The 14,874-nt window shown below is 50.3% G+C and overlaps 2 protein-coding genes across 2 annotated transcripts; one reads left to right on the top strand and one right to left on the bottom strand.

Moving 5' to 3' along the window:
• Positions 1 to 1,799: 1,799 nt before the first annotated feature.
• On the top strand, positions 1,800 to 3,575 carry GLOD5 (glyoxalase domain containing 5). The gene is given in 5 exon segments (XM_075106672.1): positions 1,800 to 1,941; positions 1,944 to 1,963; positions 2,963 to 3,136; positions 3,317 to 3,372; positions 3,374 to 3,575. Coding segments are annotated over 5 exon segments (594 nt in total).
• Positions 3,576 to 7,166: 3,591 nt separating this feature from the next.
• Positions 7,167 to 14,685, bottom strand: LOC142063123 (cis-aconitate decarboxylase-like). The gene is made up of 6 exons (XM_075106498.1): positions 14,591 to 14,685; positions 13,942 to 13,996; positions 10,981 to 11,168; positions 10,708 to 10,800; positions 10,212 to 10,417; positions 7,167 to 9,461 (listed from the first exon to the last, which is right to left on the bottom strand). The coding sequence occupies exons 1-6, from the start codon at positions 14,609 to 14,611 to the stop codon at positions 8,543 to 8,545; spliced, it is 1,482 nt and encodes a 493-aa protein (XP_074962599.1). The 5' UTR covers positions 14,612 to 14,685; the 3' UTR covers positions 7,167 to 8,542.
• Between the last annotated feature and the right edge of the window lie 189 nt (positions 14,686 to 14,874).

Raw genomic sequence — 14,874 nt, forward strand, 5'->3', positions numbered from 1 at the left:
GTCTGGAGCGGACAGGGCAGCAGAAATCACCTGGCCAGTCAGCTCCTGCATGTCTTGTGAAAATCAGGGGCTGGCAGAGGGAAGAGAGGCTGGCGGCCTCCCTCGAGCGAGGCTGCAGTGTGAGCCGAGCAGCTCCCTGCCCTGCTTGCCCCGCTCCGGACCAGCAGGCACAAGGCTGCTGCGGAGCTCACGGGAGTGGGCTGTCACCCGTGTTTCGAAAAGAAATGTGGTCTGTTTTCTGTAATTACCCCCAGGGTGGATTTAAAAGCCTCTTTCCCCATTCAGAGCACTGGCATCCTCTTCTTTTCCGTTGTTTTGTGTTGAGACCGGTGGCAGTCCCACCGGTGGAGGACCCTTAAGGGACGCCACCACGCTGGGGAGGAACAGCATCTCGCTGAGCTCTGGCTGTGGGATTTCCACCTCAGCTCTGCCTTCTCCAGCATGAACAAACCCACAGTGACCTTCAAGACAAGGATGGCAGAAGGGTGGTGTTGCATGTCCTGGGATTATCTTGTCTAACACACTCACCATCGATGATAACCCATGAAATAGCTTTGCGGGAAATTCTGTGGGGCAACTTGGATAATTAAGGGAGAAAAACCCAAAAAGGATATACAAAAAAGATACAGGTACTTTGTTCCCTCCCACAGCAACCCACAGATGTCCCTTTCCTTGATCTGAGGCAAAAACCCATTTTCAGCTATTCCCACATATCAGTAGTTCTGGTTTTTTCAGCGTGGAGCGTGGACAGCTTGGGTGGAGACAGTCTAGGCAGAACGACTGTAACACAGAATGTCCTGTGCCTTCAACCACTTGCCCAGCAGTTTTTCCACAGCCTGAACGACCCAATCCTTTGAAGCCAACTGCCCAGAGAGTTTCAGACCTTCCGAAACTCCATTTTATTTTTAACAGATTTGGGTTTTGCAGAGGAAGAAAAAGAAAATCTCTAACTCTGCCTTACGCCACAGAGGACCCCTTTGGGCATGTCTGTTTGCAGGAAGGGGTGTCCAAAAAGATGCCCAAAGCTGAGCACACCACCCTGAGGCTCCTTTTCTCTTCTTGCTACACATTGGCTGTTAGCATGGCACCTATGGCTCATGCAGCTTTTACTGGTGGGAGCTTGCAGTACTCCCCAGGGACAGCAGGTGCCTCACAAGGCAATGAGACTTCAGCGTGTTGCATGGTAGAAAATAGTCTTGGAGGCAAAGAGGTGCTGCCAGGGAGGTGGGGAGCCTGCTGCAGCTGCTTGCCACAGCTCCTCTTCTCCAGGGATAGCCTTTCTTCTTAACAGTAAGAAGTAGCAAGCTCAACTCTGTGCTTTAATATAGCACATTAACACATCTTTCCCTTGCAAATAAAATATCCAGACTCTTTTTCCAGGATTTCCCAAGCAATTCTATGTAGCTGGACTTTCAGGTCCTTTGGGTCAAGGTACGCTTCTGCGGGGAGCAGTGCTCAGAGCTCCTGTTTCTGATCTCATTGCATTTTCCCCTGCATTCTCCTGTGACATGGCTTGGCTCTAGGCAGCAGGAAGAGGGTGGTCACAAGGGAACCGTCCGGCACCAGCTTGCCCAGCGGCTTGTCCTCTCTCGCAGGGGCTCTGGCATGCTCAGGGCCCACCAGAGCAAAGCCAGGGTCTGAGACCCTTCCAGGAAGGAGAATTTATTGCTTCTGTACTTTTGCCACCCACAGGCCAAAAGAAAACCTGTTTGATCTCCATTCACAGTTCAGTTCAGAGCCACCTGGCCCATTTCCCTGAGTAGCTGGCTGCTCCTAACCTTCGTGTTCTGTGGTTCTGCATGCTGGTTCCCAGCCCTGAGGTGATGTACTGGAAGGAGGAGCGTATGAGTCCACCCTCGTGTTTAATGGAGCACCTGGACCACCTTTTGTTCACCATGAAGAGCACTGAGGACAGTGTGGCCTTTTATTCCAAAGTCCTGGGCACAGGAGTGTGACTTTCAAGGTAACATGGGGTACTGGCACGGCTCAGGTCTAGGGAACCTGTAGCCCAGTTCTGGGCCAGTGGCTGGTCCCTGTGGATCTCTGATGGGGTCTCTGGGGCACCTCCTTGGGGTGGCGATGGTAGGACCAGCACAAGCTGCAGGCCGTCAAGCTCTGAGTTTCAACTGAGTCAAGCTGAGCCAGAGGATAGTCCAAACCACGCTGCAGAAGGAGTCAAAGTGACAAAAAAGAAAGATTATTTGAAAAACAACTTCTAGGACTGAAGGAGGAGAACCCTCAAACCCACACATCCTCTGAAGATGTCTGAGAGGCTCTTGTTTTGATGTTTCCATTGGCAAAGAGAGGAGAAGGTGGTCAACATTTTCAGAACAGCCCCAACTCAACTCCTGCCCAAGATTCAGGCCACTTGGCCTGTTTTGGATGTACACATGCACCTTTTTAACTTCCAAGCTTATGTCCTCTCCTGCCCTATCAGGTCTCTTAAAAGCAGTTGCGCTCCCATCCCAAGGCTACTGTGAGCCTCAGTTTGTTCTTTAGGTGGGCACAGATGGCAGGTCAGTGTCCTGCATATCTATGGGGTCTCAGGACTCAGCTGCCATATGAGCCTGCAGAAATCTCCTTGAGAATCAGCAAAGAGATGCCCAATCTCCTTCCTCACCCTCTTCCCATTGCGTCATCCTTGTTCCCACCGCAGCGTCAGCCTGTGCATTATTTGCATGGCTGCTGCACAGGCAGGATGGAGGGTGCCCAAAACTGAAAACTTGCACCATTATGATTTAGAAGTGGCTGTAGGACTTTCTTGGGTCACTCCACATCTCTAGGGATGTCGTGGGAGCCTTGCAGCAGGTCAATTCTTGTCTTGTGTTGCCACAGCAAGAGCCAGAGTAAGCGGGGCTGCAGCCAGGTCCCCAGGACCTTCGGGACTACACAGGTGAGTGGATGCTGAAGGCTTCCAGCCCAGTAAGTCTCATTGCACTTTGATTCTTTTCTTTGGGGACAGGGCAATTGCAAAGCTTTACATTTTGGCAACCAGAAGTTTAACCTGCATGAGGCTGGGAAGGAGTTTGAACCCGAGGCTTGGTGCCCAGTCCCTGGCTCTGCAGATATCTGCCTTACCACACAGGTGCTGCTGGATCATCCGAAGGGGAGGAAGACATAGAGTGTCCACAGGGCAGTGTGACCTGACAGGCATGAAGCCAGAGCCTCCCAAGTGAGACTTTCATGGTCTACATCTTGGGGAATGTCAGAATTGTCTCATCCAACAGCTCATGTTTTCAAGGCTGGGAGAAAGAGCGCACACGCCCTGATGAGACTACCTTAAGCATTAAGCCCCTGCCCTTATGTCTCCTCCCAGGCCTGTGGGGTGATTACTGAAGAAGATCCCGTGGCCAGAACTGGTGCTGTGGGTCTGAGACCCCAATGAGAACCTGATCGAGGTTTCCAAGTACAGCACCGGCATGACTACAGTCAATGGAGGGGAACCCCAAACACAACCCATACTCTGCCTGTGCCCCAGCAGGAGAAAGGAGGCAGAGGCCAGGCTTTTGATGGCCATTTTCAGGTTCAAGCTTTTATTTTTCAAACCTAGGGCAAGTCTCAAATCCCAGCCATAAAAGTAGGGCTGCATGAACCTTGAGAGCTTTCCCAAGGCAGCCTGCTCAGCTCTCCCCCCTGGCTGTGAATGCTACTTTTATAAATCACCATCAATGGAAACTTCATGACCTTCTTGGAAGATCTGTCCTGCTGCTGCTGCACTGCTCTTGCTGGGACATTTTTCCTAATGTCTGACACCCCTTTTGCTTAATTTGAAGCCCCTCATTTCTACAATGTCCTCCATGAACACAAAAGAACCTGTCATTCCTCTCCTTTTAATAGTCACTTTTACACAGCAGAAGATTTCTGTCCCCCTTCCTCTCTGTGCGCCTGCTTTGCCTGACTCAGGCTGGCTGGCACTGGTGGCTCTCACACCAGGCCAGTGGTTTAAATCCAGCCGTGACTGTTGAAACCCGCTTCCTGCCTGGGAACTGGGAACTTGGCCTCAGTGTCTGACACACAACGCGCTGCAGAGGCTGAAGCTCCGTGCCTCATACTCAGCTCTGCTTAAATAGTTATAGGGTTCCTGTCACCTGGGATGGGAAAAAACAGAGATGAGAGGGCGACGTGGAGGGGAGAGCGTCTAAAGTCAGTGAGTTCACCTAGGTTTATGAAGGGGTGAGGGGGAAATAAGGTGCTAAGACACTGGCATCAGACAGAAAATATTGGCTCCCCTGTGCAGCCCAGCCTGGCTGCCCTGTTTTCCCAGTAAGGCAGCCACAGGGCTTTGTTCTGGCCCCTGTGCCAGCTGCATGTCTCTGGCCTGCATGTCCCAGCTGCAGAGGGAAGGATGCAAGCTTGTACTGCAGCTGGGAGGGATTTGCTCCTCCTTTCCATCCCCATGTGTGATACATTCCTGTGGATTCCTTCCTTGTCTCAGCCATTCATTTCTGGAACAGCAGCTTCCTTGCAAAACTTGACCACCCATGGCACCATGTCCAGAGCTTGGGAGAACCTCTGGACCAGGGAGAGGAAGGCCAATGCTCATGCCTTCCTCTGGAAGAGGCATTCAGAGCTGCTCCAGGAGGCAGGTCTCATCCCTCCGAGGATGAAGCTGTGTCAGCAGAGCTGAGGCAGGGCTCTACCACAGCAGAGTCTGCTCTGCCTCTGACTGATGGCACTCAGTTACTTGGGGGACTGTCCGAAGTTTTCTTCTTTCTTTAATTATTTAAAAAGCAAATCCTCAGTTATTAAAAAAACATAAAACAATAAAGGAGGACTCGGTGTTTTCAAGGAGAGCACTTCCCCAGCTGGCCACACTGCGGTAGCACTGTTATCATCATGGAAAGAGTGCTGGAAGGCGTGGAGGACTCTTCTGACCTCTGCAGTCAAAATCCTCACTAAAATAGAAATGATCCCTGAATTGTACTTTTTTTTTTTTCTGCTGGTATTTCATGGGAAATCCAGAATTCTCCACGGTGACAAAAAATGCAAAGCCCCACAAAACTTGCTTCTTCAGATGATCAAAAGCTTGTGCTGGTGGTGGCCGTAGGGATGAAAGCTGCTTTCAGCTCGAGTTGAACCATTTGTGGGAACTGAAGGCAAGAGCTGCCTTGGGGGAAAGTCACAGACATCTCATCACCTTCACCTTGTGAACAGAGCCCCGGGAGGGGACCCCCAGCAAGGGGCCCCCAGAGGAGGGACCCTAGGAAGGGACCCCCAGGAAGGGGCCCCGAGGAGGGACCCTGAGGAGGGACCCCAAGGAGGGACCCCCGGGGAGGGACCCCCGAGGAAGGGACCCCTGAGGAAGGCGACACCAGAGGAGGGACTCCAGAGGAGGTACCCCAAGGAGGGACCCCCGGGGAGGGACCCCTAGGAAGGGGTCCCGAGGAGGGACCCCCGGGGAACAGACCCCCGAGGAAGGGACCCCTGAGGAAGGCGACACCAGAGGAGGGACTCCAGAGGAGGGACCCCAAGGAGGGACCCCCGGGGAGGGACACGCAGGAAGGGACCCCCGAGGAGGGACCCCGGGGAGGGACCCCCAGGGAACGAACCCCCGCGGCCCCGAGTGGCGGCCGCTCTCCAGGGTGCTGATGGCCGCGGCGGGGTCCGGCCCTCCCGCGGGGCCGCACGGGTGGGTCCTGCCCACGGGAGAGGGCTGATGCCCACGGGAGAGGGCTGATGGCGGCATCCTGCTGCCGCCAGCCCCGCCTCAGCTTTCCCCTGCTCTCCGCTGTCCAGGGCTTCTCCCTCGCCAAGTCCTTGTGCCAGCAGAGCTTTCTGGTGTGGGCTTCTAGTTATTGATTGATTGCTGACATGGATCCTGCCTAGCTCTGCACTGCAAGTGTCCTTTCATTCACTGAGCTTGCTACCGTAAATATGTCTGTGGAGAAAAGTTTCCTTTTCTTAATTTTAAGTGTCATTTTTCTTGGAACGGCAGTAGAAAGGACAAGGGCTCTTTTCTTGTTCAGCTTGAGAGGAGAAGTTAAGGACCTTGGTCGCACCATGTTAATCGCTGAATACCCTCAGTGTCACACAAGCTGGTCTATGATTTTCACAGGCTGTTTTTTTCCTTGGCTCTTTTAAGCCCTCCTATCCCTTGCCAGGGGTTTGGGCCTCCTAATTAGTCAAGGATATGAAACGTTTGCTGTTTTAAACTGGAAATAATGGGTGAGATGCTTTCCTGGGCTGGGACACTGGAAGCGTTTTCAGGGTCCTAGGCTTTCAGAGGAAATACCATGAATGAAAAAAAAATCTCAGGTATGCCTTTAGCTCCTAGATGCTACGTACTCCTTCAACTCATAAGGGGCCCTTATGAGGGGAAAGTTGGACCTACCAGCCTTTCTGCACCTTCTGTTCCTAATTTTACACATTGTTTCCTGAAAGGTGTCAGAATTGCGTCTGATGGGGCAACCAAGACATGAATGAGTTTTAGAAGGATTTCTGGATCTCAGGGACAAAATGTAGCTGGAAACCCAATTGAAAAGCTCTTTTTTCATGCTCCAGCACCAATAGGTAAAAAGTGCTAGTTCCCTCTTCTCCTGCTCAGTCTCACTGCTACATGGCATCACCGCAGCACGGTGCAGAAGGCATGGAAATGAGAACATCGGAACAAATATCAGGATGCTGAAATCAGTGATAATCCACTGAGATGCATTGTTCCCTCCACTGAAGCCCATGTTGGTTCTGTCACACGTACCAATTCCCTTGGCAAGTGTTGAGCTAATGGCTGACTTGGAAGGCACTGGATCTGCGGTTTTCCAGCTCACTGGGCTGTGGAGCATGGAATGATAGTTTCGGTGATCTCACACCTGACTCAAACCAAGGGAAACTAGAAGCTTGTCATGGAAACTTAGCAAGTATTTGAAAACTGTTGCTTAACGGAGAAACATCGGGTAACTTCTCTTTGTTGAGAGATCGTGTTTAACCACAGCCAAGCTTTGCTGGCTAACAGCTATTGCACTCACCAGGAAAAACAGCTTGCAGGGCTCAATGTAAATATATGACTCTGGAGAAACCACTGGCCACAGGCCAGCCTTCTAGCCGGCCCTGTCCTAGCCTCTGCAGGGTTCCCCATCTAGTGGAAAAGTCTTTGAATCTCATATGTTCAGATTAAAACTGAAAACCTGATGGTCTACATAATGTAGCATTAAATCTTTATGCAGAAAATTAATTTACTTCAGTTCTTTATTCAGAAAGATTCAGTGTGAATATGCTAGACAGTACAAGAGAGTGGATTAACAGGTGGGCAAACAATTTTCTTCAGGGTGAAAAGTTCTCTGCATAGACCACTACCAGCAAGCTAAAAAGGAACCGGCCCACATTCCTTCTTGCCTGTCTAGTCCCATCTCAGTCCCCCTTGCAGAAGGCAACCCTCTCTTCTGCAACAGATTCTGTGCCTATATCATGGTCACATTGGAATCAAGTCCTTTGGATCAGCAACCACAGTGTTTGTTTAATGCACAGAGGGATGTCGCACAGTTCTCCATCTCGCTGTTCAGAAAGGATGCAGAGTAAGAAAGCCCTTCAGTGAACGGCTACTCAGGAGGACAAGTACTGATTTCATCCCAGCTGGAAAGATAAGTGAAGGACTGAGTCCCAGCAAGCTTTCCCTCCTCTCAGGGGAGAGAAACAGGAATTTCCCAATGCGAGTCACAGCGTTTATGTGCCCAAGTCACCATCGAGAGGTGCTCATCTCTGCACAGACTATAGAGACCACCTCTGGTGAGCCAGCTCTGAGTAGGTGCCTGGGTGACCTGTGCGAAGCCGGGAGGGATGATGTGGCGCAGCCCTAGGATTGGCAGGGATTGCCTCTCAGGCGGCGTAGGGTGTAGGCGTAGGACTGATGTAGGGTTCCTCACCTACCAATTGCCTTTAATTCAGAAAAGACATACAGGTTTTAAGGGTCCATGAACCTTCCCTGGTACACAGAGAAGTGACAAATACTTCCCAAGCGCTGGAGAAAGGGGAGGCTTTTACTGCAAAAGAAAAAAATATCCCTCTCTGCCTGAGAGTTTTGCAGGCAGAGCTGTTTACAGTAACTGAGAGATTTTTCATCTGGCCAGCATGACTAACTAACCATGGTCTGAAAAGTGCCCAGCGAGCACTAAGAAAAGCACACATTTTGCAGTTGAACTTCCTCTTCTTCCCAGACTCAGCGGTTAGGCATTCTGCACAGAAGAAGCTTTGAATGCAGCTTTAAAAAATATCTAGACACAGTTCCTTCTGGGGAACTGGCTTCCAGACGATACCCCAGGATTCTCATAGATTTCCATGGGATTTTTTTCTTTTTCTTTTTTTGTATTTGTAGTGGCCTTTCAGCTACTCAAACAGCATCAACCGTGAGTTAAAACTTAGTCTGTGTACTGATTACTGCCACAGACACACCTCCTGCCTTGTGGGCTCCTTTGGTATTAAAGCATCTAGTTTGACTTCAAGGGGTGGGAACTTTCCTGTAACTGGAAATGAATAGTAAAGCACCAATGAAGAAGGGAATTGGATTTTCACTGGGACAAGCCCCTTATAAAAAAACCCACTTGCTGGTCCCTCACAGGCTGCAGGCCAGCTGGGAGCTATCTGACAGATTCTCCAGGTTGTCCACCATAGTGATGATGTTTTCTATTTTTTCCTCTGGAAGCACATGAGAGGCATTAGACCGAAACTTCTTCAGGAGTGATTCTTTGCTCAGAGGCTTCCTCCAGTGCCCATAGAAAGTGTCACATTTGCCCGTCAGGACATCGCCGCTGTGCAGGAGCAGTGCCACCTCTCCATACATCTTGTCAAAGTTGGCCACATTATCTTCAGGGTGCTCCACCACCACTTTGTCCAGCAGCTCCCTCAGCTCCTGCCGGTGGATGCTGCTCTCTGTGAAGGAGCTGAGGCCCACTTCACCATCCAACAGGGCGGTACAGGCATTGAACTGGAAGGAATGTCTAGCCTGGTGTTCGGAGCTGGGGAAAGGCCGATTGATGTACTTTGACACTGGGATCTTCAGCACAATGGTGCGGATCAAAGAGGGAGAGAAGGACCCTGCATAGTTGATGAAAAGGTTCCGGACAGACAAGGCAGCATCCACCACCCAGTGCATCCCCAGGTGGGCTGGGAATCGCTTGAAAGCAATATCCTGCTTCTCCAAGAGGAACTCGTGATGGTCACTTGGTGTGGATAGTGGTTTTGGTTGATAGATACTGTAGAAAGCACTGAATCCGGAGCAACCAGGGATATCATCCAGAATCAAGGGGTTAGCTTCAATGCCTCGGGCGGCCAGCAGCGCTGCTTCGAAGCCCAGGCGGGTAGCATTTCCAATATGCAATGGCTTGGCTTGGGTGGCAGCGTTTGCCATGGGTGCCCCTGCAAGCGATGCAGCAATGCCCAAAGCATGCGCGCACTGGGCCGTGCTGAGAGAGAGCAGTTTGGCAGTGGCCGCCGCACTGCCCATGGTACCGACCACCGAGGGAGGGTGGAACCTGAAGGGGAAATTGGAGATATGAGCGTCCCTGCCTGCCTGGCGCAGGGAGCACCCAAGCACCTCACCTACAAGACCTGCCTATGGGACTGGCAATGAACTGCCAAGTCAGCCCGTGGAAATTCTGCATGGCTCTGGTGCAGGTGGGATTCACCCAGCTCAAAATTTAGCCACCTAAAATCTAAGCGCCTACTTGAAAGTTCATGCTTGAAACAGAGTGAGCTCAGCATCTCCAGTAAGCAATTTTTAATTCTCCCTAAGAGTAGGTGACATGGCTTGTGTCTGTACAGCCAAACTTCCTCCCCCCAGCCAAACAAGGTGGCCTTATCCAACATGCCCAACGGTAACAGTTCCTGGTCGATGCTGTCCCTTGGACCACACCAGGGCACTGCCTGGTGAAGGGCAGTTGGCGCAGGCAGAAACTGCGCCAGGGATGGTGCCCAGAGTTAAGGTGCCTGCAGGGCTGTGGGTCACCTCCTGTCCTGCGCCCTTGCCCTTTAGGTGACGACACTGCAGACTCAGTGGTAGTCCTCTTGTTGGTTATTTCTAAGGCAAGATCACTGCAGGTCACCAAATGAATACGAAATAAGTGGTGCCTCATCAGCCCTGGCAGAACTGGCGTCTGGCTCTCAGTAGGGTTTTACCTTGATCCTGAGTTCAGCTGGACTTAAACTAACTTTTGAAACCCAGTGTAGGCCTGTTAACAGACTCACCAACCCTCTTCCTACTTGTTGAAGAAAAAGAGGTTTACCTTTTGGGAATGTCATGGGCCTCAGTGGAGAAATGCATGAGCCTCCCTTGCACTTCCAGGCCCACATTAAATGCCAGCAGGAAATCCATGCCGTTGGGTTTGGTGCTCGGAGGTAGCATCTGGGAAGCTGCCAGAAGAGCTGGCAGAACAGCCCCTGACGGGTGAGTAGCAGGGTGCCAGGTATCATCAAAATCCATGGAGTGAGTCTGCCAGAGAAACGGAGACAAAGACATGCTGGTGTGAGGGGCTGGGAGCTGAGGGAGCTAGGGGTCCTTGCTGATATTGCTGAGGCCATGTCTATAACAACCCCCACCCACCTCGTGGTCCCCACGGTGGCTGTTTGGTCTCTCTAAAAGCAGTGCACAAGACTGCAGAGGAGCCCATGACTTCTTGCCCCCCATTCCCCCTCCCAGTCACAGGTCCGCTTCCTGCAACACCAACTAGTGTCTTTGAAGGCACCACAAGGCAGAGCTTCTCCTGGAAGAGCCTGCCTTACCGCAACTCCGTTGGTGAACGCAGCCAGCGTGGGGGAGAGCTTTACGCCTGGCTTGCCATAGACAGAGCTCACGGCAACCGAAGAGTACAGCTCCTGTGAAAGGGAGAGGAGTTCAGGTGAGGACCTTGAGTGAAGCAATGACTGTGTGATGCCAGAACACCCCGCTACCGCACGGCAAAAGTCCTACATCAGCCATGAAACAAGGCCTTGGTTATGGTGGTGGTGTCAGGGTGGGGACCACGTAACTACCTAGTAATATGGGGCTGTTCCTACCCGGCAGTACTGCAAGGCGATATCAAACACATGCGTCGTGCTGCCCACGAGGCCCACCCCGATGCTGTCGAGGATCATCCTCTTGCTTCTGTGACAGACGGTCTTGGACAAGTGCTCGGGTCGAGCTGCATGGATGAAGGAGGCAAAGCTGCTGGTCACGGTCTCCTCCGGAGCGCTCCTGGCCACCACTGCAGAGAGAGGGGAGGGGGTAAAGACACATGTGGGCCATGTGCTGACAGCTCACAGGTCTTCACCCTCTGGTCTCACTGAATTTATTGAAGGGCAAAGGCAATTGGAGAGTGCAGGATCTGCCCCGCATGTCCCTTGGGCCGCACGGCTGCCTACAGCCCTGCAGATCTCGGGGGAGATGTGCAGCTTCCCTGTGCCATCCCAGGCTGTGAGCCTCTCCCTGAGAATGCCATCTGGGTCCAGAGTCACCACCCGTGGCTTCAGGCACTTGGTGGAGTCTGGGAGAGGAGCATTGCTGCGCCAGCCTCCCTCTATTGATGCTGGAGAGATCCTCCTGGCGACGGGACTGGCATCTTCCCTGAGGGGAGGTGCCCTTTCTCCCTCATGGCCAGCACAGGGAGCCCAAGGCAAGCAGGCTGGTGTGAATCCTGTCCCTCTCCATGGGTTTCCAAGGGCCCGTGGCACATCCTGGCTCCTGCTGCCTTCACGTGCTGCAGGGACCGCTCTGCACCTCCTGGGGTGGCTTCAAAAAGGTTTAAGTGAAACAGTTTCGGGGCTCGGCCACATCGCCCCACTCTGGGTTTCAAGCACCCATCTTTTGAGGGGTCAATACAAATTATGTCCCTTTATCTAGAGAAAAGGCAGAGCAGGAGCCCTGCTACGTTACCAGTGGTGCCCTGCTGGGAGTGGATCACATAAAAACAAAACTTCCTACAGCTTCCATTATTTTTTGGCAAGCAGGACTAGACCCAAAGCCTGGATTTATCCAGAAGTTTGGTCCTATAAGAGACTGAGGTGTCTTGACTCACCAGCAAAGCTCTTAAGCTCTATGCACTCAAAAGGATGCAAAGGCTTGAAAAAAAAAAAAAGCCTTGGTGTGTTCTTTCATAGTTGAGCTCAGCACATCAGAGGATTCAGCCTATGCTTCAGAAGGGGATTAAACCAGAAGATCTCCTGAGCTTGGTGTTTGAAGGAAAGTCTCTGAAAATGCCTTTGCCGGTGGACAAGAAGCAACACATCGAGCTTCCCGAGGCAAAAGCAGTGCCTGTGTTTCTGACCTGTAAGGCAGAGTGGGACAGAGAGCACAAACTACTGGCGCTTACAGATTTGGAAGTCACCGTTTCCAAATCTTTGGAGGTGTTAAAATTCTGTGGAAAACATCCAATTTGGGACCATTGTACTTTTAAATTTCAGGGACAAGTTCTTTTTTTTTTTCATGAATTTATAACTCATAGAACTGCAATTATTATGACCCATTATAATTTATAATATCATTTTGAGAGCGCACATGAGAGTAGAAACACTATAAAATTCAGTACAGCTAACATCTGCACGACTGCGAATCCATATATATAGACATGCATATATCTATGTGGGGGGGCGCACACGCGTGCACAGACAGAAGATGGCATTAATGTCCAAATGAAACTAATCACATGAAAAAGTCAAGATGAGCGAAGAAAGAAAATAAAAATACTTCACTTCAATGTCTTCCAGGAAGCCTCATCAAAATCAGCAGGTCCATATGACACTTTATTTTTTAAACAGAAAATATCCCAATTGAAAAAAATCACCATTCCCTAATTTCACTAGCGCGTATTCATCCTCAAATGTCATGCCTACTGACTCACAGTTTGCTCGCAAATGTATTTGGACTCACCTAGAGCCCAAGAGTCTAAAAGTACTTGTAAACACAGCTGAGAATGTCATCACTGCTGTGACTCACAGAAATAAAATTCACCCCTCGCAGCGGCTCTGTGAAATATATTGCTATAGGAATCTGTAACACTCAGCAGTTTGGAAACCTTCTGCTGACAGAAACCTGTGTCCTCTCCGTGTACTCTGGGAGCACCTTCCATACACCACAGATGAAAGCACCGAGAAGGAAACAGTGAGGTCAGAGCAGATCGGAGAGGCTGGAACCAAAACCTGCTCGAATCACACTGCACCCGTAAAATTTTGATCGTTTCCTTCCTGTCATCAAATGCTTTTCATCACTTCAGTAGTCAGCGATATTTTTTAACCCTTCAGCTAAAAGCATTTCATGACTTCAGTGTTTTTGTCCTGGTACGGCAGCTGGGCTGCAGAACTTCATAATAATAAAAAAAGCCTCTGTCCAAGAGCAAATTGAATAGATCAGGGTGGATTATTATTATTACTCTTGTTCTCAGGTGTACATTAAGTAACAGGCATCGCAATTATTGTATTAATAACACATTTTAAAATAAGTTAATGGGCAGACTTACAGTAGACCGAGTGGCTACACAGCAAAGTTCTGCTTAATGTGTCTGAAGCAGAGCAGCTGTGGCCATGCAGTGCTGGAGAAGACAGCACACCGGCTGCGAGGCGTGGAGAATGATCTGTGAACCACTTCCAGCAGTGCTAACAGCGAGGTCAGATGTAATAAAGAAGTAAGGACAAACGGAGGAGTTAAGGCTCTGAGCAATCCGACGACAGCTACAATTTAAATACCCTACATTTATGGTCAAAAAGTAAGAATTTGGTTCTAAATCAGTTCAAGTTTCTGTTTTAGCGCAGGACTAGCAATCAAGGTTTCCACCACTTGTTGCTTTGCTCTTTGTTCTTTAGCAGCCGAGGGCAATAATCATCACAAGACCCCCCAAGCAAGCTTTGCCTTCCAAGAGTTTGAGTGGTTTATCTCAGTGCGCTGAGCCCAGCACTTTTTTTTTTTAAAAAAGTAATGACATGATTATTTTGGGGTGCTCTTTAAAAAAAGGGATAAGGAATGCTGTTCTGCAGAGAGCTACAAACCGTGAGCAGCAGTTTTGTGAACTTGCCGGGAGCTTGCCAAGAACTTCTGGGATTTCTAGAGTAAAAACAGAGAAAAAGCACTTGTCACCTAAACTGCCTGAACTTTTTCAGAGCCGTTTTACTGGTTGTGCCTCTCACATGGCATTGTAAGACACTCACTGATCAAACGAGCGGATAAAACTAACTACATATTTAAAGGAGAAAACAAAATATTTTCCAAAGCTCAGTCCAGCAGGGGTGCCAAGAATTGCCAGGGAAATAAAGCAGTACAGTAGAAGGGGCAGCACAGCCTTTTCAGACCTACCATGAAATCCTCTGACGGCTGCGAGCAGGACCAGCTCGCGAGGAGAGAAAAAAAACAAACCACACAGCACGTCCCAACAACAACAACCCCGCTCCCCCCGCCATGGCACGGTACGAAACGCGTCTGGGACTCGTAGAAGGAACAGGCATGGAAGGAACAGGTTAGTAACTATGAATAAAATGGCTGTGAAAACCATCCGATTCCGTTAGCGTTGGCGCCGCTTCCCGTTTAATGTCACGACAATGTTGACCAGTTGAGGAACCGCCCGGAGAACGACATTGCCTCCTTAAAGTGAAAAAGGAAAGATTAGAGATGAATAGGTTTTGTACATGAAATAGTAGTTACCTGCAAGGTTAAGTAGACCATGCTGGTGGCTGTTACCACTGCTTAGTCCCCAGCTCTGCACTGCTCTATTCGAGGGATGGGAGAGGTGTCTCTCTGAAAGGTGCTTTGCTCTCGGGGCTTATATATGCTTCTGAAAGGCAATTTGCTTTTTGTTTTTTTTTGCAACTGAATTTCAAGTGTGATGACATCAGCCTCTGGGGACTGAGAGGGTGGGGGGAATAGATGAGGAGGGGTGGTTTTTCTCTGCTGAACAGAAGGGAAACCCCCCTCCCTGCTTTCAGGAA

This window comes from Phalacrocorax aristotelis, chromosome 11 (assembly GCF_949628215.1).
Source record: "Phalacrocorax aristotelis chromosome 11, bGulAri2.1, whole genome shotgun sequence".
NCBI lineage: Eukaryota > Metazoa > Chordata > Aves > Suliformes > Phalacrocoracidae > Phalacrocorax > Phalacrocorax aristotelis.

Coding starts and splice junctions, on each gene's coding strand:
- LOC142063123 (XM_075106498.1), bottom strand. CDS start 14,611: ATGGTCTACTTAACCTTGCAG. Junction 11,169..13,941: donor TCACAAAACTGCTGCTCACG/GTTTGTAGCTCT, acceptor CTCTCTCTGCAG/TGGTGGCCAGGAGCGCTCCG. Junction 10,418..10,707: donor CGTTCACCAACGGAGTTGCG/GTAAGGCAGGCT, acceptor TTTCTCTGGCAG/ACTCACTCCATGGATTTTGA.